General features: G+C 35.4%; 1 protein-coding gene across 1 annotated transcript; it reads left to right on the plus strand.

The window, feature by feature from the left end:
* Nucleotides 1-270: 270 nt before the first annotated feature.
* Nucleotides 271-21,977, plus strand: EPYC (epiphycan). Its single transcript, XM_061351231.1, has 6 exons — nucleotides 271-438; nucleotides 14,031-14,184; nucleotides 16,803-16,961; nucleotides 18,478-18,680; nucleotides 20,190-20,285; nucleotides 21,807-21,977. The coding sequence occupies exons 1-6, from the start codon at nucleotides 271-273 to the stop codon at nucleotides 21,975-21,977; spliced, it is 951 nt and encodes a 316-aa protein (XP_061207215.1).
* The last annotated feature ends 614 nt before the right edge of the window (nucleotides 21,978-22,591 follow it).

Below are 22,591 nucleotides of genomic sequence, written 5' to 3' on the forward strand. Positions count from 1 at the left end.
TTTTCAGATACTTTCTCATTGAGGCCAGTTTATACCAATAAAACTCAATAGAACTTTCTTGTTAGTATGGTCCAAGCAGTCTGTAGAATTTCTTAGGACCAGGAACAGAATAAATCATTGAGTCATCGTGAATAACCGAGTTATATACCAGTAACAGTGTTTCACACATAAAAGTAATGTATTTGTGAGATTAAGTTTTCATAGATTCTTTGAAAATGCCAGATTACCGACAATTTGTCCATTTTCTTCTTTTTCAGAAAAGAAAGCAAAATGCAGACCTTTCTAAATATTTTTCTGGGATTTTTTATCTTTGAGTCTGTTGGAGCTGCACCTATAACTGATAACATAATTTATGATTCCGAGTTCTATGACATACCAGTTGGAGAGCTGCCTCGTGCATTTGTTTATGATGAAAAAGAGCAGTCTGATCAATTGGAGGTAATCAAAATTTCACTTATTCTATGTTTCCAAAGTGCACAAATGCAATGTTTACTAATGTTTTTTTTTCTTGGCCATGAAAACAATTGTCAGACATATCTACGTATGTGATTGCTATTGACTTAGGTTGATCAACAATTTTCTGTGCTAATAAAACACCATAGTTCATTCACATTTTCCCTAGTCTACAAATGTGGCCAAAAGATTTTCTGATTATTTCTTCTTTGGGTTTTGGGGTTTTTTGGTGTAATCGTTGAGAGCTGGTGAAATGTACCATGCTTCCCTCAGGTTTCCTTGCGTTGCCACAAAATCTTTTGGAAATTGTCCTTGTGACAAGCACGGCTGAGACAGGCCATCCAGGATTCCCCACTAAATGAGGTTGTAAAATGCTGTTTCCTGGGGTTATTTCTTGAGTAATAGGTTACTTCTTGTAGTAATGTTCAATGAAAGTATTTCTTGTATTTATTCAAGGGTATAAATGCTAGTGGTTTATATTTCTATTAGAGAAGTGGGCAAAATGACATAAAAAAGAAAGGGAAAGCACTTAAAGGTTACTGAAAAAATCCTGTTGAAATTATGTTATCTCCTTCTCCCCCTGTATTTCTGTATTTCTCCACATTGCTAAAAGGCTACCTTAATTTTAATCTCACTCTGCTGTTTAGGGATGGGCACCACTTTCCTGAAGGTGATATATGCACTGTATGATTCAAGATTGAGTGGGATAGAAGTTGGGTGAAAAACTTAACGTTTAAATAATAATTTTGGGGTTTGCTATTACATATAATATTTTAAAACTTTTTCACATAGCAGTACATAATTCATGTTAATGTGTTCCTTTGAGTGATTCATGACTGCAGCAGGAGGGACAGGATCTTTCATTAAGATGAGATCAAAATTGGGTAGCAGCATTGAAATCAAAGGACAAAGACAAATTAAGCTTTTTTATATATATATAAAAGTAACCTCAAAGTTTTCACTAAGATCAGAACTTTACAACGTATAGAAAACAATTTTTCTCTAAGTACTGAAAATAAATTTGCTTTAAAGAAATTACTCTGCCTTTAACCTGATCCTCTGTGCCATGCAGAATCAAGGCTCTTTACATACCTATAAGATAGAGCTTTCTTCTCAGATAAAATCACCATTCTTCTAGTGACTGGATACTTGTATTCTATTTCACACTGACAAATATGTTACAGTTTCTGTCTTTCTTTGCTCTTTTGCTCTTAAAACTGAAGCCTTTATCAGTGCTACAAAAACGGCTTCCTTCCCAGAAATGGGCGAGGCTATTTTGTATATGCCTCAACCCAGAGATTTTCTCATTGTGTCAATAGATTTCTTAGGAATGCACTGAATGGTAGGTGGGACCCTCCTGTGCTATCCTCTTTCTCTGAGGTCCTAAGACAATGAAGCATAGGGTGGTCCCTTTCCAAGTCTGAGTGAAGAGCAGAGACAAGGCAGGGCTCCTGTGATTCTTTTCTATCTGAAAGGAAATTCAGGATGATCAATATTACACACACACCCCCCCCCCCCCCCCCCCCCCAAAAAAAAGGAAAAAAAATACAACAGGTGCTATCACAATTTGCTTTCTTTAGGGAAGCATGGAATCAGCAGAGTCCAAAAAGGCTTTTCATTTTGTCTTGTAATTTTCTTTTCTGGAGTAGGATTATGGCACATTACTTAGCTCTTCAGGCAGCCTTCTTAAAATTCAAAAGAAGGTCATCCATCATAGCATTTGGAATGAATGTTGCTTTGCATATGGATGGACCTCCCTGTGTGAGCCTTTTCTTTCCTAGATGCTTAGCCAAAATCCTTTTCTGCTTACATTCCTCTTACCACTTCCCACCCAAAACAAACCTAAGCATTCACAAGTTCCCTAACCAGGGAGAACTCAGACTGGTCAGTGTTGTAGAAAACAAGCAGGTTTTATAGCTATGCATTTCAGTCTTGCACATTGTCTTAGACACTGAATATTATTTATGTCATTCAAGTTTTAAACAGAATGCATTTGATTTCTTGTTCGTGCTTATGGCTTTCCTCCCTGCAATCCTATTATCATAAATATGTGAACTACACAAGTGGCTCTATGTGTAAAACCCAATATTTATTCAAGGTTGCAGGTTAGTTTTTATTATGCATAGCTTAAATGATGAGCAATACCACAGAGACCCAAACAGCAGGCCTTCATTCAATCTAGCCCGTGTACAGTAACTCTTTAGGCTCTGATTTAAGCCCTGCATTTCTGTTTAGAGAGCACTGAATCACGTTTTTAGTCTTCTGAAACAGTGAGAAAATAAACAAAATAGCATTTTCTGTTCTTGTTGTCCTCATTTTAAGATTTTAAAGTTCAGCTGTGTTTAAAAGAAATCATTCTGTTTAACACATTTATAGACTCATTTGAGAAATGAAACCTTTCCAAGGTTGTGTATCCACCTGATCTTCAGCAGGTCCAGGAGACTGAATGGTTCTAGGACATCGGATACATTCTGTGTACTGCTCCTGTTGATTTCAGTGGGAGTTACTCAGGCACCTGTGCATCTTAAGAAATTATTCAGAAGTGCCTATGCCAGTATGTCCTTTTCAGAATGTTGCCTGTTGCATACTGTAATCATTTGTTTGATGTGTAACCACCAAAATGAGGAGTAATTGTTGAGGGATTCCTTCTATTCATTCTATCTGTCTAAAATTAGATGTCGCATCCCAAGATCAACCTTCAAGACAAGTATGAATCATACTTTTGGATATTTTTGTGGTGCACTGACCTTGGCTGGCTGAAGGAGCTCATCCAGTTGCCTTCTCAGAAGGACAGGGGAAGAAGTTAAAATTAAAAACTCATAAGCTGACATAAAAAAGGCAGGTTAATGAAGAAAGGCAAAGGTTGAGTGCAGAAGCAAAGCACAGAAAAAAGATTTATTCTCTACTTCCCATCAACAGGTGATATCCAAACACTTCCTAGGAAGTATGGCCCCAGTGCATGTAGCTGTCTCTTCAGAAGGCAAATGCCTTAATAACAAAGACCAATCCCACTCCTCATCTCCTTTCTCTTGCTTTGTATTGCTGATCATGATGGCACATAGTACGGAATATCCCTTTGGTCAGTTTGAGTCAGTTGCCCCAGCTATGTACCCTCCCAGCCTCTTGCCAACCCCCAGCCTCCAAGCCTTAAGGTGGGTAGAAGTGTTGGAGAGACATCTTTGATGCTGTGAGAGCTCTGCTTAGCAGTCACCAAAACACTGGTGTGCTATCAACACCCTTCTAGCCACACATGCAAAGTACAGCACTAGAGGGGCTACTATGGGGAAAGTTAACTCGTTCCCAGGCAGACCCAATGCACCTACGTTCCTCAAATAACTTTAGATGGACCCTAGCCACCTGTCTCAGGCTTAGCACTAAAATTTTAGCTTAATAAAGTTAATTAAGAGTGACTGAAGCCAAGTTCATGAATTCTTTTCTATTCCTCATACTCTGGAAGTGCTTTTCCTTGTGAAGTACATATGCCAAAAATGAAGTGTGCACATGCATATACACACACACTTTATTGCCTTGCACACAGTTTTCTGAGAACATTTTATCTAGATAACAGCTCTTGATAATTTTCCACTCAAAATTCCTCTATTTTTCTCACAGATTTTAGAATAACTTTAAGATTTGGAAAAGTTGCTTAAGAAGAGGAATCAGAGGTTATTTAGCATTGGCTGCTAACATAGAATCATTTAAGTTGGAAAAGACCTTTAAGATTGTCAAGTCCAACCATTAGTCTTTCACTGTCAAGTCCACCAGTAAACCATGTTACATCAACAGATCTGTTTCATTTCTTTCATTCTTTTCACTGTACTCAATATATGTACATTTTTAATGCAAATATTTTTCATGGGGAAAATACTTGTAGCTATGAATTACTTGGGAGAATTGTATTGAACCTTTAATAAAAGCTATGCATTTTCATGTATTAGGTGGGTCATGGGCTATAAAATCTGTGGTTTTCAAGTTCCCAGGTTAGTGATACATGGAATAGGTAGCTGAAGCTTTGCATCCCAAGAGAAATAGTTACTTAAAAAAACTTACATAATATATCAGTCAGAAATAAAATGTGTATAGATACTTTAGGGAGAACAGTAGCAACTCGGTTAGATAATGGTTAAAAAAGGCATTGTAAAAGAGAAAAACTTATTACCAAGGAAAAAATTCCAAAGTCCTAAAGGAGAAAGACACTTCAGAGGAATGTCCCTGTAAGATAGTATACAAGTTTTGTGTTGATTTTATCTTCTGAAACTGAAAGTTTCAACAGTACAAACATGAGCTGCTGTATTGCTCCTTTTCTTCACAGTAAGTTTCATTATTACTTTCAATTAATATTTATATCATGATAGGGATCAGAGGCCCCAGTCAAGACTGGGTCTTCATTGGCCCAGCTGTTCTGCAAACATACACAAAGATAGATTTCCTTTTTTAAAATGGATACAAAGAAGGTAGCCTGTCAAAAGCATTCTTCTGTAAGCTTCTTGCTACTAAAAAAGAAAGCTCAGTTTTTCACTCTGAAGTTAAAAATTTGCTTTGATACTGTGTGAGAAAAACAGATTGTCAAAAGAGACTATATATCAGCTACTAATGTCTAATAAAATCATGTTGAAACTTTTGATTACAGAACTTGTTAAATATAATCACTCAATCTTTCTTTAGTCAGGAAAAGCTGTTAGAAAAAGAAGTGAAAATATAGGGGCATCAGAAAAATATTTTCATCAGTAAGATAGGGTATCAGTGAGGTTGAGAAGTAAATAAACTATCTTAGCACTGAATAAGTAGCAAAAAAAGGGACTTGAATACAGGTTGATCTTGGTTTGTTTTTTTATCTCACACAGCAGTGAGCTAGAAAGTACACAAAATTATCAGAAACAGGCATTGTGAAAGCCTAATATTTGACCCTGCATTATCTTGCTGAATTTGAATTAAACTGATAAAATATTCAGGTGCCTGCCCAAAGCTCAGAACTTGACTCATACACACCCCTCCACTTATATGTATGTGCGCATACACACAAAGCATCTCTGCTATTGCTGTAACACACATAAAGATGGGTTGTCTTGTTCAAGACCTCCCTCTTGACACTTTGCAGTGTTGACAGACTTAACACTGCTTTTTCTATCTTTGTGGCAGGTATTTCATTAAATAAGAGACTTCAAGTTGGATACGCAATGGCTTTGTGAAATGTGTCATATCACATCGTATGAAATTCCTGTGGGAGAGGTGGCAGCTGAAACTCCATAGTGAGAATACATAGAACTTCTGCAGTAGATGCTTGCTCCCCTGATTTCCCTGGTCACTTAACCTCCCCTCCTCCTGGGCTCCCCCATATTCAAGTTTTGTGACTTCTGCCAGAAAGAAGTAACGTGCACCATCCCTACTGACATGAGATATGAAACAAGGACACAGATATTTTAGAAAATTACTCCCATTTCCTAAATGGTACCCATGGCTATACAGGCTTTTTTTCCCTGAACACTGCCAAGTTAAATAATGTACATTTCTATCCCATTTAGAAATCATTTCAGATAAGAATAATTTTAAAGCCAATCAAAACAGAATCCAGTGTGGTTTGATGCACAGCTCAGAAGGGGTTCTGCTCCAAGTCTGCTCTATCTTTGCTCATGTTTAGTGATTATCTAATTAATAGTCCTTTGAAAAATTCTAAGCCTTTCATATTAGGCTAAGTAATCACGTTTCCTTTGGTTTGTTCTCCTTTTCTCGCTATGAGTTCTGCCTCTTTGTATTCTGCTATTGTTTCAACAGCTCATCCAAACTCTGCTCTGGCCCCCATTTGATGATTAGGATGCCTTCTGGAACAGGTGAATTTGGAATGCCAGTCTACTCTGCTAGCAAATTATGTCTCAGCTCTCTTCCTTGGATGAATGGAGAGCCAGCACCTTTGTTTTCATCTGAGCTGGAGTAAAAAACTTGTGCAAATTTAGCAGATGGGCTCTTTGAATTACTGAAGTGCAGAAGTGCCTCATTCCCTACACAAAATAGCCTTAAGTGTGAGACAGTGAAATGAAGACACATCTTCAGAGCATGCACAACTGTAAAGCTCTAATGAAATTTCTTCCTGAATCCTTAGCTGCACAATATGTATCAGGCACCTGAGTTAGCTAAGTAAAACTTCACTGAATTTCTTTCCCTAAAGTCCTTGATGCAATCTAATATCTTGTTAGATGCTTAAAGACTTGGTGGGCTGTCTACCAGTATCAGCATAGCTGTTCTACTTAATGATTGTACCAGTTTTTTTGTTTTGTTTAAAGAAAAAAATTGTATAGAAATGGTACTCCAGTAGTAATTGTACATATTTCATAGCAACCCAATCCCTATTGTGACATCATAGAAATCTGGGGTTTGAAAATTTACTTTAAATGTTATTTCTCAAGAATGGTTTTGGCTCTGACTTTCTTTATGGGAGACCTAAGCTTGAACCAACTTCAATTTCTGCTTTTCAATTTCCACTCCTGACCTAAGTCTTATTAATAGAAAGGGAAATAGTAGCTTTGGATGTAATAGCTGCAGCTATCAATCCTGGATATAGAGTTCAGACAACAAGTTCAAGAAAAACTATGGAGTACAGAAAATTAATGTGCAGAGAAAAGTGCTCTGTTATTATAATTCCTTTTATGATATTCAGAGTTGTGTAGCAATGCCTATCGTTATGACGTAGAGTGTCCCTTCCAATGGCAGGAAATATATCACACCTATGCCCCCATCCTCAGCTCTTTCTTCATTGTACCATATTCATGTTCTGGACCTGTCACTATATAATTGTTAACAGATCATACACTGACAGGATGTTTCTATATAGCATGACAGTCCACACTGTGAAGACAAACTATGAGAAACCTCTCTAGTTATGAAGATACAGCAGCTTGTGAACACTATGTCTGTACCACTGCAGGCTATGTGTACATACTGGATTGTATCAAGTCAGACAAAACGGTTTGCACTATAAGCTGTAGAAATTTGAAGGAAGAGCAGATCTGACACCACACTTTGGCCTTGATGTCTAGTAGAAAATATAGTTGCCTTCATTGTCTCCTTTACAGCCAAAAGAAGATGGACAGGCACCTTAGGGAGTTAATTCACAACATATGTGTGCTGAACCTCCCTCAGGAGGTGATTCTTCCTCCACTGTCTGCACCAGGAATGCAATGAGACTAAGCTTAAACTCAGTGTATGAAGTTGAGTGAATCGTCTTTTTTGTTCATATTTCTAATACTGATTGGTTTTAGATTGGATTTAAATTTAAAATAAAACAGTTACAATGCATTTAGGAAAAGCCAGACTGGTGAACTGGGCAAAAGCATGTTCAGCTCCAGCAGTGCCTGGTCTGCCTGGACTGCAAGAGGAAATATGCTTGAAACCCTGAACCCTCCTTTACAGTGAGCTCTGGAAATTGCTCTGAGACAGCTCCTTACCACAAGTCTGAGGGCTGGCAGTGTTTCTGGTAGATGCTTTGGTCTCTGAGTGATGTCCAACTTTGGCTGTTTATGTGGTTTGGATTAATGGGAGCTCCTGTGGAAATCTTTATTAAATATCTAGGACTAGTTTTCAGTTCTTTTGTGCTTTATAGTAGTGCAATTTCTAAAACTGACATATTTCTCTTTGAAATTTTGTGTCTGGCAAAAACTTCAGCACTGTTTCAAAGAAAAGTGCTGTTTGTAGGCTTAGATATTGCATAGACCTCAAAACAGAATGGTAGAAACAAAATCTGTAAATTCAAATACAGTTCTGGAAGGAGACTGACTACATTTGCACCCAGGGAAATACAAATTAGCTCAGTTTATATCAAATCTGTTTATTCTCAGACAACAGAATTACTCAGTAAAATCTTTTTAGCAATGCTGTGTAGCATTAATTTTTTCTTCAGGTGAAATCAGACATGAAATATATACATTTGCTTTTGAGACAAGAAGTTTTAGGATACTGTGTGTTCAAAGTGCCAAAAAGACTACTTCTCTGTTTAAGACTAATCAAAAGCAACTGAGGGTTTATCTGTATTTTCCAAGGCCAAAGCCACAGTAACTAATTTCTAGATAGCTGGGTTACAATTCTAGAGTTTTGTAAGTTAAGTATTAAGGTTGGTCTGACTGTATGTGTATGTGTGTCAAACCCAACAGAAACAACAAAATAACTTAAATAAATTAGAAGGCTTAAAGGGTTAAATAGCGATCTGACACTGTATTCGACTGTACCACTTCCAAAACACTGTTCCCTGCAGCAAAACTGAGGAATGTGTTGTTTATGCCAAAAAAACAAAGGTCCTGCCTTTGATAACATTGCAACACAGATGACTTCTTGGTGAAAACACTTCATCTTACCCCCAGCAGACAGGAAATACAGTTACAGAATACAATATATACCGTTCCTTTCCATGTGAGCCATCATGAAACCATATTCCCAATGAGGAAAAGAGGCAATGGGCAGCAACCTGGCTTAAGATCAATGGATAATGGAGTATCCAAGAGTCTGAGAAAGACAACTACCCTATGACAGCTAGTGAATCTTAAAAGAGTTGAAAAAAGAGTTGAAAAATTGTCCAAATGTTAGTTTTTAATGCCTGTCAAGAATCCCAGAGGCACCAAAAGGAATCAGCATCTTCTATCCCTTGTCTTCTGTGCTGAACACAGGTGATCCTGGCCAGAGCAGTAGGGAATACACATTTAGGTATGTATGAATATGTGTCTGGAAATGTACAAGGGATTAAAATCTGAGAGAATGAGTGTGAGTAGGTAAAATAACTTTACTTAGGGATTTTGTAAAAAAATAACATCTTCCCATTCCCCAAGACACTATTTTTTATTAACTTATATATTTTTTTAATTAACTTATTTATGTAGCTCTCTACAAGAAAAGGACGATTTATCTGAACTGCACCATTGCAGTTTAAGTGTCTCTTGCATTAACATGCAATGGTTCACAGATCTATTTATTTTTAAGATAAACAAATAGGACAAAAGAAGACTTTAAATGCAAATTCAAGAAGAAACAAGTATAAGCCACTTTTGGAAAGTAAAACAAACCAAAAACCTCTACCATACTTAGACATTTTCTTGTAAGACTTTGGTAATTTTAGAAGAGCTGTGGGGAAAACTAGCTCCTTTTGGTGGGTCAGTGTGGTACAACCATCCCTTCAAGTTTACGATAAGAGACTTAGCAAGTCTCTTGTTAAGTTCTGAAGTGTCATTTGTGGTTTTAAGTGTATTTTTTTGCAGTAAAAGAAGAAACGAAACAGGATGCATTTCAGATCCTCCTGTGGATTTAAACTGATTACATGTAATACATCAACTTCGCTCCTAAAAGATGCAAACATAAAACGATAGACAAAACATTTATCCCTGGAATTACACCACATTAGAAGAGAAATGTAGCAAGTGACAGCTTCCAGCCTTGCTGTTCTCCTCTTTAAATCTATTTATTTTCTGCATTTCACTACTTTGCATAGATTATGTGGGTCTATAATCCTCATATAGGTTACATTTGCCTACATTTCTATTCTGTTCCACCCTACTGACTCCTAGTAGACTGATACTCTTTCATCTTACTTGTATTACCCATACACACAGTTCAGCCTCCTGAGCCATTTCCAGTCTTAAAAACTTTTTCATTTGTCTCACCTTCTTTTCAGCCACTGGTAAGAGATAGATACCTGAAGAGCCAATCCTAAAAGAAGCATCTGTGGTCAGTGGCTGGAGCTGCTTTCCAGAATTATCTAATTCTCTGCTGACTGGGAAAGGATGCTAGCATAGACTAAATGCCAAGCCTACAGATGACTGAAGTTACAAGTTGACTTTTACCAATTGTATTTTATCACCCTTTGATATGTTCAGATTTCTGTGCTCTTGACTTTAGCAACTTCCTGATCTGAAAGTGCTGCTAAATTTGCCACCCACATTAAGCAGTTTCATTTGTAAATGTAGTGATATTGGATAAATATTGGGCAGAGAAAGAAAAAGATGCCTCTTGCAATCTTAAGATATCAATTTCTTTTGGCATACTCTGGTTAATATTCAGCACTGATATCCTCTAAATCTTTTGATTTATTTCAAAGACAGTGGAGAGTAACTCTAAACCACAGAGTTAGGTGTTTAAAGGTAGGCGATGTGATCCCCTGTAAATGTTTTCCTATGCCATGCATTAAATCTGGCTTGGCAGGGTAGTTGCAATTTGAAGACTTGCAACTGTTGGCAAAACCCCCAAGCGTTATTGTATTTCTCTACAATATTCTTCCTACTTTTTGCTTTTTCATAAATAATATTACTTAGAGTAGCAAAAGAAATACAACCCCAGCCCCAAACCCTCCCAAAACTTAGGAAAAATATTACCATTGAGTGATATATAATCATTTTTGTTTCAATTTCTCAGTAAAGCCCATGTTGCCAAAAATTAACAAACATCTGGAAGATGAAGGATCATTCTGTGCAGTATAGTCCAAGAAACATCTTTGTTTTGTTACAATCTTGCGTGATTTATCAATTACACAAAAGATAGAAAGCTGCATGGATCATATCACCAATAATGGAAAACAGATGTTTACCTTTAGGTTACTGGTTCCATATGTACCTATGTAGAGGAAACAAATACTGCTCATGCTCTGGGTCTGGTACATGCTACACATGTATCTCAACTCCTACACCATTACCAGTGTAAAAATGGCAACACCATAAATTCACTATAATAATTTGCGTTTTTTATGACAGTCATAACTGGTGCAAGAGATGGAATTGATAATGCTGTTTGGAACAGTTTCTCTAGAACCCAGATTTAGCACATTGACAAGGAAACTATGAGGAGACTTTCAATTGTACATCTCCAAAATGAAATAACATCCTTTAATAAAAAAGAGATAACAGTCTAGAAACAGAATTACTAGAAGTTAATGCTACTTTTTTGGTACCCAACAGCTACAGTGACTCATCAACTAAGAACATCCAAGATAACATAAAGCAAATCACAAATCCCAAGGTAGTTAAGTTCCATGAAGTCTGCCCTCAAATATTCAGAGAAGTAGCAGTCAGTGTAGATGACCCAACTCCTATGACAAGTGAAAGGAACTTTATCTTAGGTCCCACGCCTGTTTACAAAGTGTGTCTTGAAAATGCTTTTCTCCAGAATATTATTTTCATTAGAACTGCCACAAAAAGATGCATACAAAGCTGATAATAGGTCTCAAAATCTCTGCTTTTTGTCCCAAAATTTGGGACAGGGAATCAGCTGATTTCACAGAACTGGTGAAGAGGTAGACAGCATGTGCAAACACTTTAATACAGCACTACCCTGGGTAAAAAAAGTCTGGAATGAATCTCTCCCTCTAGGCTTCCTCCATTTGGAGAACATCTGTCCCATTTCCTTTGTTCCCAAAATCTTTTTTTAATTTGTCCCCAAGTCCATTCCTGGTTAAGCTGTCCCACTTTCAGTGCTGGAGATGGGAACAATGTGTATTTGTCTGCTCAAAGCAACAAGGTACATCATCACTCTTATTTACATCAACAGGTTATTTAGAGTTCAGCTGAAGTTCATTTTGCTCAACTGAACACCCTGCATATTAGTAACTGTGTCAGGGCATTTTTATCCATAAATTCTACCAAGTAATAGCATCTATGGCTTATTGGAATACAGCTGCAGAATATACAGAGAGCTTAAAGTGTGCTCAGTCAAAATCTGAGTCTGTGAGTTTCAGAATTCTTCCTGGTTTTTCATTGCTTCCATAGTCTTTTACTTCAAAGAAACTGAGGCAAAATATTTGAAGCTATGTCCACTATATAACTTAAACAAAATTTGCACAGAAGTTTCTGCTCTTTCTATGCAAAAATGTATATTTTAGATGGTCATTTAGATGTTTTCAAGCAGTCCAAGATCATAGTTTTTAATAGTGCTAGTAATGATATGTAGCTACACCAAAGATCCAGGGAGTATATTATGAAGTGTAAGGGGCTTACTTCCAGAATTGTAGTAAATATATGTATGCAGACAAATGTACACAAGTATTTCACAAAAATATATTTAAAATTTACCCTGTCCAGAATAAAAAGAGAAAAAGAGATACTTGCTGAATATTATATAGTTAAACCAAGAGATCTAAATAGTGATCAGAATATACCAAAAGCTTTGCTTGTGCTTGGGACCCAGACTTCAGATGTGTTACTTCCATTAGTTTGCATAGTCTACATAGAAAGCCTAATTTAAAAAATCCTAAACACTTGTCTAGTCTGGATGCTTTTACCTGTCTTTTACAACTAGAATTTATGTTCACTGATGTGACTGATTTCAGCAACTGGTTCTCCATGGACACAACAAAGCCAGCAGCATCTGGGGAATGATCTCAGAAAGGAGATTTTGGTCAGGTGAAAAACTCAGGATTGAGTAGTTTTATGGAGGTGTAGTGCTAGAAGGATGAATTCTTTGATGAAGCATAATTTTAGGCTTCAGCGCCTTCACACCTGGGATAAGGATACTGTGATGAAATTCCTATTTTTGGTCATGCCTTAGGTATAGGCTAAGGAATGTCAACTGTAGCACAATGGTGAAGCACCCACATGGGTGCATGTACTACTTTACTTAACTTCTACCTCAGATGTGCAAAGCCCTATAAGGACATTAGTCAATTTTCTGGGCTTTTAAAACTAAAAAGTGCACTTTCAAAGGAGGCCTTAGTATGGTGAAACAATATTATACACGGGGAAATCAAGATGCAGGGGTAAAGTAACTTGCAAATGTCACACAACTAGGGTGGATTCTCAGTGTCTGGGTGATTACAGTAAGCCACTCTATCTTTTTGCAAACGAGGGCCCCTCTTTAACAAACCTGGGAAGCCTGCAATACTCTTTATGGTATTTATGCTGTAATATAATGCAAGAAAAAAATCTACATCTTTATTTTTATCCTGAAATTGTCATATACAAAATAAACAGAATTAATCTTTAGAATTAAAATTAACACAATAAAATTAACTGGTTTGACTGATTATGTTGAGTGGAGAAGAAAAAACGTTTCTAGTTCCATGAAAGGCCTGCCAAGAAAATTGTCAAAATCACTGCCAATGTGTTAGTAAGTAGTATGAGGACTTAGACTTCATAATTCTTAGAAAATAAGGTTTTTAAAGTATGTCAGTGTTCTTAAAACAGCCTGCACAGCTACATTGCATTTAGATTTATGCTGGGACAGTCTACAACTTTATGGTCAAATGACTTACATTTCTTTGATGCTTCACAGCAAGTTTTCATTTGTCACATAGAATATATCATTTTTTATCACACATCTAATTTTAAATAAATATGGAAAAAGCATATTGTTAGCACACTTTCTCGCTAATGAAGTATATACATGTATGCATACAACAAAACATTTAAAACACAGGTAAAAAGTGATTATGTTGGAGTTCATTAATTGTTTATACATCATCAGAATTCATTATAACTGTGGGATAAAATGCAGAACAAACACTAAACCTCAGAACATATGTGACCTCTAGTGGGAGAATATGAATAACTGGAAGAGAAACAGCTGTAAGTGGAAATAAACAGTAATATTTCCTGTTCCCTCTTAATTTTCCCTAGATAGAGATTGGGACAGCACTACCTTCTATAATTCAAGAGAGTTATTATTCTGCACCATTGAGTGATGAACTTGAAGAGGAAGCATCAACACCAAAATTAATTGATGGGTCTTCAGCACAGGGGTCTGGGGTTCTTGGACCCCAAACTCAAGATGGTTAGTAGGAAGAAAAATGAGTTTTGCATGTGTAGAAATGCTTTTGAGTAAGCCCAGTTTGCTTGCCTATGAATGTAAAGGAGGTATATAATTTCTGTACCTCTTACTGAAGACAGATATAGCATGCTTAGCTGAAGTTCAATAGGTGCCTAGTCAAAACGTTTTCATGCCATTTCTCTATGAAAATAAACAATGAATCTTTTTTAGACAAAATTTTATTTAATGCCTACACGAAATTTAAAAATTTTCTAAAAATTGGCAAATGCTACAAGTATTTTTTATTTACTTTATTTTATTGTGATTTATTACATGATTTTTATAAATCTGTTAATACAAAATGCAATTAATATGTTGATGAATTTTTGACCATGAAAACAAGAAATTGCGAAACTTAAGGAAAGGGCGATATTTTGAAATTTTGGATGAGGCTGATTTTCTGTTCTTCTGATTAGCTGTAGTGAAATAAGGATTTTATACATCTCACAGAGGAATTAAAATTTTAAAATGCAATCTGTCTTTTTCCCACACAAACATTGTGATGCTAATAACTAACATTTGTTAGCAGCTACTTTAAACTCTTGTAGTTGATGCTTACTAGAGCTATCCATAGCTGCAATGGGCCTTTGTGTTATATGGTGTTGAACATACAACAGGAAAATCCTACTTTTTACTATACCAAACACTATAAATATGTGCCGTTGATGGGGATAAAAAAAAAAAAAAAATCATGCTTCCAAAACTGTGTCCTTAGTGAAGATCCTAGTATTGTTTTTATACATATTACTGGTGATCTTTGACCAGACAAAAAACCTAAACCAAACCAAAAAATACTGATGTCAAAACAAATAAAAATAGAAACAAAGATTTGGGGAGTTCTGGAAAAAACTGCATAATTTTCCTTATTTTTGAAACCTGCAGGATGTTACAAAACATTTCAAGTATTTTACATATCATGAATTCTGTATCTGTCAACATTTTTGAGCACTGGATGCAAACCAACTAGTGCATCAACTACAGACATGCATGGGAGGCTCACGGATGTAACATATCAAATCAGATCTTTTTTGTGTCTTTATTTTTTTTCAGCAACATATTTTCTCATCAGATGTTGCTGCTGTTCTTGGCGTGGTGCTGGATAGAAGACTACAAGGCTCAGGAACATCAAGCCAAGCTCATTTTACTTGTTGATAGCTTTCTCTATCCTCCCCATACGTCTGTCTTGTTTCAATCTACATCAGACGTAAGAGACAACTAACGCTCCTCCCAGACCAAAAATTGGACAGAAGAGGAAACTTTCTTCCTGTACTATGTTGCAATATTTCAAAAAAATGTCAGCTATCCTAAACTCTACATCTATTTAGGCTTAGATTTGTTGGAATAGTTCAATATATGACAATTTATTTTCTCCCTGTGTCAGGCTTGCTCCAAGTAGCTAATTTAAACTCTCAAGTGGAGGAAGTTAGGGAAAACACGCTAAAAGTCTTATCTGTCCAGTTATTCCTGCATGCCAAAGTAGAGGTATATAATTGTAAGAGTACTCTGGTCGCTGACTCTTTAATATTACCTGAAAGGACCCCACATATATAGCCCACCCTTCAGTTAGTTACTGCTGTCTGTTGGTAACTGACACAGTTTAAAAAGACAAATCTTCTATGTAACAACTGATCTGGAGAAAAATGTTTTCATACTCATTAATTATGCTGCAATTTTATAAAGTAATCAGAACAACAAAGCAGCCATCTGCTACAAGGAGGAGGGAAGAATGAAACAGAAAAGCATTTGTATGGGATTAAAAGATGAGAAACAAATATGCTGATTTATACCCATAATCAAAGAAAAGATCTATCAAAAAATCAACACTCACAGCAGCTAACAACATTTCCTGAATAAAAATGCCATTCAGACAACCCAGTCAGTGTCACAATTCTCACCAAATTTGAACAGTGCCATCTAAGGAAACTTCTGAATTCATGGTATTCATGCAGTTTTATGACTGAGATGAAATGGATTATTTTTTCATTTTCATATACTTCTAGTGGTAACGAAATGTTTTGTTAACATGGTCTCCAAGTTACATTAACTCAGACTGATAGAAAAATTTTTCATGATACTAAGTTTCTGAATCAGAAAGCATAATTTAAAAATATGCAAAGGAAACTGAGGTTCTTCCTCCTAGCTCTGTAAGAAAATTTAATTTTTTTTTACAAATTATTCAGAAATACTATTTACAGAATCAAATTTGGGAAATCATATCAAGTTTCAGTCATTAACTGATATTTCTCCAGCTGGATGGAAGTGCACGCTTGTCAGTTAAGAGGGAAATTGATCTTGATTGGCTGCTGTCACGTAATACTCTATTTTTATAGTCTCAGAAACACTGGTCAGAACAAGTTAAATGACTTTCCAATGGGCACAGGCAGAAAAAATAGTTTTAAGCAGAATTTATTCACTTCCTTGTTGTAATTATATGATCTTGTAATCAAAACACAATAGGAGTGAACTTTATCATTAACAAAATCTTATGATGCACTTAGGTGAGCATTTTATTACAGTAATTTGCATATCAATTTTGTGCATCTTTTTTGTAACAAACTGTTTTCTTTCAAATTCTTTGATAGGTCTTCCCACTTGCCTTTTGTGTACATGCCTAGGGACGACAGTCTACTGTGATGATCATGAACTTTATGCTGTTTCACCGTTGCCTAAGAAAACCATGTATTTCTACTCGCGCTATAACAGAATAAGGAAGATCAACAGAAATGACTTTGTGAACTTAAGTATGGATAGTAGCATTGCTGTAATTAACTTCAATTTCTATTATTTCTGGCTCATGCTAATCTAAGACAGTGATTAATTTTATGTAATATTTAATCATGGTATGGAGAAGTGGCTTGCTATTTTTGAATGTAAAGGTTAATACTTCAAATGCAGATTCTCTGTCAAATTTTTGAATTATTAGAGAAAACAATGTTAATCTATTTTTTTATCTTGATTGTAATCAGCTTTGGAAAGGTAGGGAAAAATAGCTATAGCTGATAGAATATTTATAGTATATAAGAAAGTACTGTTTTCCTAAGCAAGATCAGTTCTTAAGTAGACATACTTTAAATTATTTGCAAGGTATCTGTGTAAAAAACTTGTAATTTTCAATTTTACCTGTAAATTATATGATCATATGTTTGTTCCAGCATTATCTAAAAAAATCTTCAGTAAACGAAAACTGCTAATGCAAAACTATTTGTGGCCTAAAACTGGTGATTTAGGAACCTTATGTTGTCACATTTACTGCTCAAGTTTCTTAAAGATAGTTGATTTTTTTCAGGAAGTATTAGGCCTGCCCTGTTTAGGGAGAGGGAATACTATACACTCACCAGCTTGAATATCAGAAGTCATATTCTTTGTTTTAGACCTAGCTTTGTGTAAATAAAGCTTATTGATTTCATGATGAGAAGCGTGGAATCGGTGTCTGAAAAGGCTACTACAATAACCCAGGGAAAGACCCTTTTATGAAAGAAAACTAGAAGGGTCTGATTTGCTCAAACCAAGATGAAAGTTGGGAAGGAACATGTTTGCTGTATAAAAAAGCAAGAGGAATAAATTCTAAGAAGAGAGAAAATTTATTTAGGCCAAAATATGCTGTTAGCATAAGAAAAGAATAAAATAAAATAAAAAACATTCTGGATGGAAAATATAATTAAACAACAGATTAATACATTTCAAATTAATGCATATTAGTGCACTGATATTTAGATGTTGTTCTCTATTGCCAAAAATCAGTTTAATTTTTCTTTTTTGATTGGGAAAAGTTAAGTGTGGTTTAGAAAAAAATTGATGCATCAAATTTCTTACATAGAAGGAAATGCTGAAAATAAAGAAACATGTGAAACAAAGGGGTAGAGAATATGTTTATTTCCATTTAAATGTGGGGTATTTTTTCCAAACCATAGCCATTTAAATATTTCCAGAACACACAGAAATTTTAAAACTATTAGCTTTAAAGTCTTTCACTAAAAGATGTATGATGAATAACACAGGCAGTTTTAAACAGCATGAGAACAAGATGTTGGTTTCCTTATGAATGAGAACTGTTCAAATACAGATTATTGCATTTTATACTGAGAAAGGGAGAAAATACTATCACATAGTGGGTTAGGAATGGGCCTGATTCAAAACACTTCACCTACAATTTAAATAACACATTTGCCTTTTTCTGTTTTTTGTTGGGTTTTTTTTCCAAAAAGACTTTCAGGGAATACATTCTTACATGTCTGTTCCATTTTATTTTTCTGCTAGACAATTTAAAGAGGATTGATTTGACTGCAAACTTTATATCAGAGATTCATGAAGATGCCTTCTGGAGGTTGCCCCAACTTCAGGAGTTGGTTCTTCGTGATAATAGGATAAGGAAACTCCCTGAATTACCATCTACCTTAACATTCATTGACATTAGTAAGAACAGACTTGGTCGCAAAGGAATACGTAATGAGGCATTTAAAGTAAGTCTGGGTTTGATGGGAAAGACTTTTCTTCCTCTTTACAAAGGAATTGGTCAGAAGAGCAGCCTAAGTATCCACCTACAGTCGTAAAACCATTAAGACTATAGGAACCATGATTGTACTGACAACTGGGTAATCTATGAAAATGGAGCACTATATATAAGCTCTATCAGCTCAACATGAGAACCCTTTTTATTCTTCTTTACAAAAATCCACACAAGACATATGATGGCTCATTATGTATATATCTATGAACCAACTACCCACACGACTAGCAAGACTCCATAAACATGCTTGATGTTCCCTTAGATGTAGGTAGGAGGAAAGGGCAAAACTGTGGACAGTGCTCCTTCAAACCTACTTTGCAATGTATCTACAGGGGAATTTGCTAGATTATTCATTAAATGGTTATACTTTCTTTCCACCTTGAAAAGCAGGGAATTTGGAACCTGTGAGTGATCACCCTTCCATGAAAATTTTGGTGGGGAGAAACAGCCATGTAGTGCTACTAACTGAATGTGAAATATGAGGTCCTTATAGGATATAGGCTAGCTTCATAAGTCAGAGCTGGATCATACACACTATTCAATTCTAAAAATGTAGCTGTAACCAGCCATCTCTGAATTCCTCCTGTGGAAAACAGGTTTTTAATGAAGCAACCAACAGCAATTACACAATCATATTTTTTCCTAGCCCAAACAAGGCAAGTGTTAGGAACAGGAATGATGGGAAAAAATGAGTCCTCCAAACTGAGACTCTGGCCTAGCACCCTTTTCTTCTGCGCTGTCCTGATTTTAGCCACGAAGAAGTTTCAGCATTAATCTTCTACATATGCCACTAGCCTTCGCCCTGACATCTGAAAGTTCTGTCAGTATGAATTAAACTAAGACACTGCACTCAAATTAGTTAGGTACAACGACAAATTATGTGTATAAAAAGGGAGCAAAATGAGAATATTCTACTGATTCTTATTGACCTAGACAGGTTTACTATGGTTATAATTACCAGATAAAGCTCCTTCTTTCACTAAGTCAAGGGAAAAAATTATTTACTTTTTCAAATGAAAGAAATTATTAGCTCAGGCATTTCTTATGCAGTTATAGTTTGCTTCAACATAAATACACTTCTGCAAAATTCAGTAAGCTTGCCACACAAGCAGGAAAACAAACAGAATAGGAAGCCTTTTTGCATAATAACTGGGAGAGGCAGTATTTTCACTTCAGAAAAACATAATTGAAATTGCATCTCTAATTACCAAATCTCTAGAGATTTCAAAGAAATATTTTTCCTTCATTTTAATCCAAACACATAATCTCTGACAGCAACATCTCTCAGCCTATACAAATAAAAGTTCATGACTATCTTGAATTTCTGCCTTTTCAATCATATCATGCTGAAACTAAATATCTTGGTATCCAGCAGTGCCCATTGCAGTGACAGATTTCAAACTTACTTGCTAGAGATTTTAAATGTCTGTCATTTTCCCCCACCTTTTCGTTCATTCTCTAGGATCTACATCAGCTGCAGCATCTTTACATCACTGACAATAACCTGGATCACATTCCACTGCCTCTCCCTGAAAGCCTCCAAGCTCTTCATCTTCAGGTAGGCTACAGAAGTAATGGATCTATTTGTCATGTTCAAACAGCAAGTAAAACCGGAAAGCATAGTGATTGTTTTTTTGTTTCTTCTGTTTATCCAAAACTGTATGTACTTGACCAAACAAGATATTGGAAACACAATTAACTAGTGAAAACTATTTGAAAGAAGTAAAATTTTGGTCAGCTAAGCATTGATTATTAAAATTTGTAATACAATATTTTTCAAACATTTACCCTGAGTACAGACTAAAGTCAGATTCAAAGCTGTCAAGAACATCATTAGTCTAAAAGACTTTAAAGACAGAAATCCTTCACACTGCTTATACAAACCTTCCATCAGGAATATATTTAGATACCCAAAGAAAGTTATTTACATAGTGCTTGTACTTATATAGACTACGTTTCATATCTTCTTAAATACAGGTCATTCCCACTTACTAACAAACATCTTTCAGCCAAACTTTTCCATTTGACTATGTTGGAATATTCCATTAATCATCTTTATGTAATCTTTTTTTTTTTTTTAATTTGCTTTTACCTAAACCTTTGTTTCTGAATTCTTCCTTTTAACCTTTTCCACCTCTGCATCATTCCTTTTATCTCCTCTTGTACCAATGCCCAGTATTTATTTTCAGAAGATTTTATTAAATACAGAAAAATATGTTTGAATAAATAACTTAATGAACCTTACATAATTTGACTTCTATCTTTCAATAAATAAATCTACAGAAATACTCTACCTACTAGCTGACTATTTTTTTCACCTGCCCATCCCTGTAAATTAAATATTCAGTGCTATGTGCTACAGACCAAAGCTAGTGAGCTCACCTTTTTCCACATCAATTTCTGACTATCAAAGGAATGGAGATGGGAAGAATTTTCAGACAGCCCTTATTTTAGGAAATGACCATTTTAGCCTCAATCATCAGACAATATTGTATTCTAGCAATTAGTTGTTGGAAATGGTTCACTTCAAGAACAAAATCTTGGTGAAGATAAGTTATATGGAGGAATTTAAATCAAAGCAATAAAATCTAAAGCATTAAATTTTCCCCGTACATATACAGATGTGGGTTAAGCTAATATGAGTGGATCTGAAGAAAGAAAATTGCTACAGATCAGATTGCAGACTTGTTCCTTTGCAGGTTGAGGCATAACAAGTTGTCAAGATGATAATTATTGGTCTGTGATTTTTGGACCGACCTATGCTGGTTCCAATTTGCATTAATAAGTATCTTCGCTATGATCTCAGAAATGAAAACACCCTATACTTCTACCAGGCCTCTCCTGCAAATGCTGTCTCTGCTACATGATTTGAGTTACTTAGTTTTGAAGCTTTACACTGACCAAGAATTTTCCCCCTCGTTTGGAAGATTTCTCTGTTGATGACTTGCAGACAAAAGCCGGTCCTTTGGATTCAAGAAAGTATCTTGTTGGCATTGAAAATACATCCATAAATTGCTCTTCAAAGAGTAAAAAATACTTTCAGATGACTGTTCTGATCTGGTTTATTGTGTTTTTTTAGAACAACAACATTCAAGAGATGCACGAAGACACTTTCTGCAAAATTAAAGATTTTACTTATGTACGTAGGGCTCTTGAAGACATCAGACTGGATGGTAATCCCATTAACCTGAGCAGAACACCTTATGCATACATATGTCTACCCCGTTTGCCAGTTGGCAACCTTATTTAAGATTTGACAGAAGCCAATATTGTAAACTATAAAATCTTTAAAGAAAAATTATAAGCTCACTGTTACACAAAGGAAGATTTCTTTTCCAAAATTCATTAATTTAGTAAATATTTCTATTAATAATGAAATCAATTACTGAGATATAAAGAATAATATTAAATGCTTAAAGACAGCTCCATTATCTGCCCAACGACAAGTTCTATAGCAATATCGAGAAAAATATTTTACTACCAGAACTGTACCAAAGGTAATAAAAGATCAATGTATATGTAACATTTTATGATGAATTATTCAGATCTAATGTAAGAATTCTAAAGTGAAATATTTTATATGTTAAAATCTATTACATAGTAAATAAAAAATAGAAATAAAATGTGTACACAATTGAATATTTATCCCTTTTCAGTTAATTAAATATTTTTCTCTCAGAGACTAATCCACTTTTTGATGTCTTTCCTTAAATGTCCCTTCATTTTGGAAAAGTGCTAGCAATATGCCAAAAAATGCATTTTCCGAAGCAAACAGAATCTTGTCTTGAATCAATACTGAAATTTAAAGTTTAAACTTGCATCAGATTACCCCCAAAAGCACATGAACTATTTATTTATACCTTT

This window comes from Neopsephotus bourkii, unplaced genomic scaffold (genome assembly GCF_033783945.1).
Source record: "Neopsephotus bourkii isolate Nb327-2 ecotype Australia unplaced genomic scaffold, CSIRO-AGI_Nbou_v1 NB_567, whole genome shotgun sequence".
In the NCBI taxonomy this organism is placed as follows: domain Eukaryota; kingdom Metazoa; phylum Chordata; class Aves; order Psittaciformes; family Psittacidae; genus Neopsephotus; species Neopsephotus bourkii.

Coding starts and splice junctions, on each gene's coding strand:
- EPYC (XM_061351231.1), top strand. CDS start 271: ATGCAGACCTTTCTAAATATTTTTCTGGGATTTTTTATCTTTGAGTCT. Junction 14,185..16,802: donor TGGACCCCAAACTCAAGATG/GTTAGTAGGAAG, acceptor ATTCTTTGATAG/GTCTTCCCACTTGCCTTTTG. Junction 16,962..18,477: donor AAATGACTTTGTGAACTTAA/GTATGGATAGTA, acceptor TTTTTCTGCTAG/ACAATTTAAAGAGGATTGAT.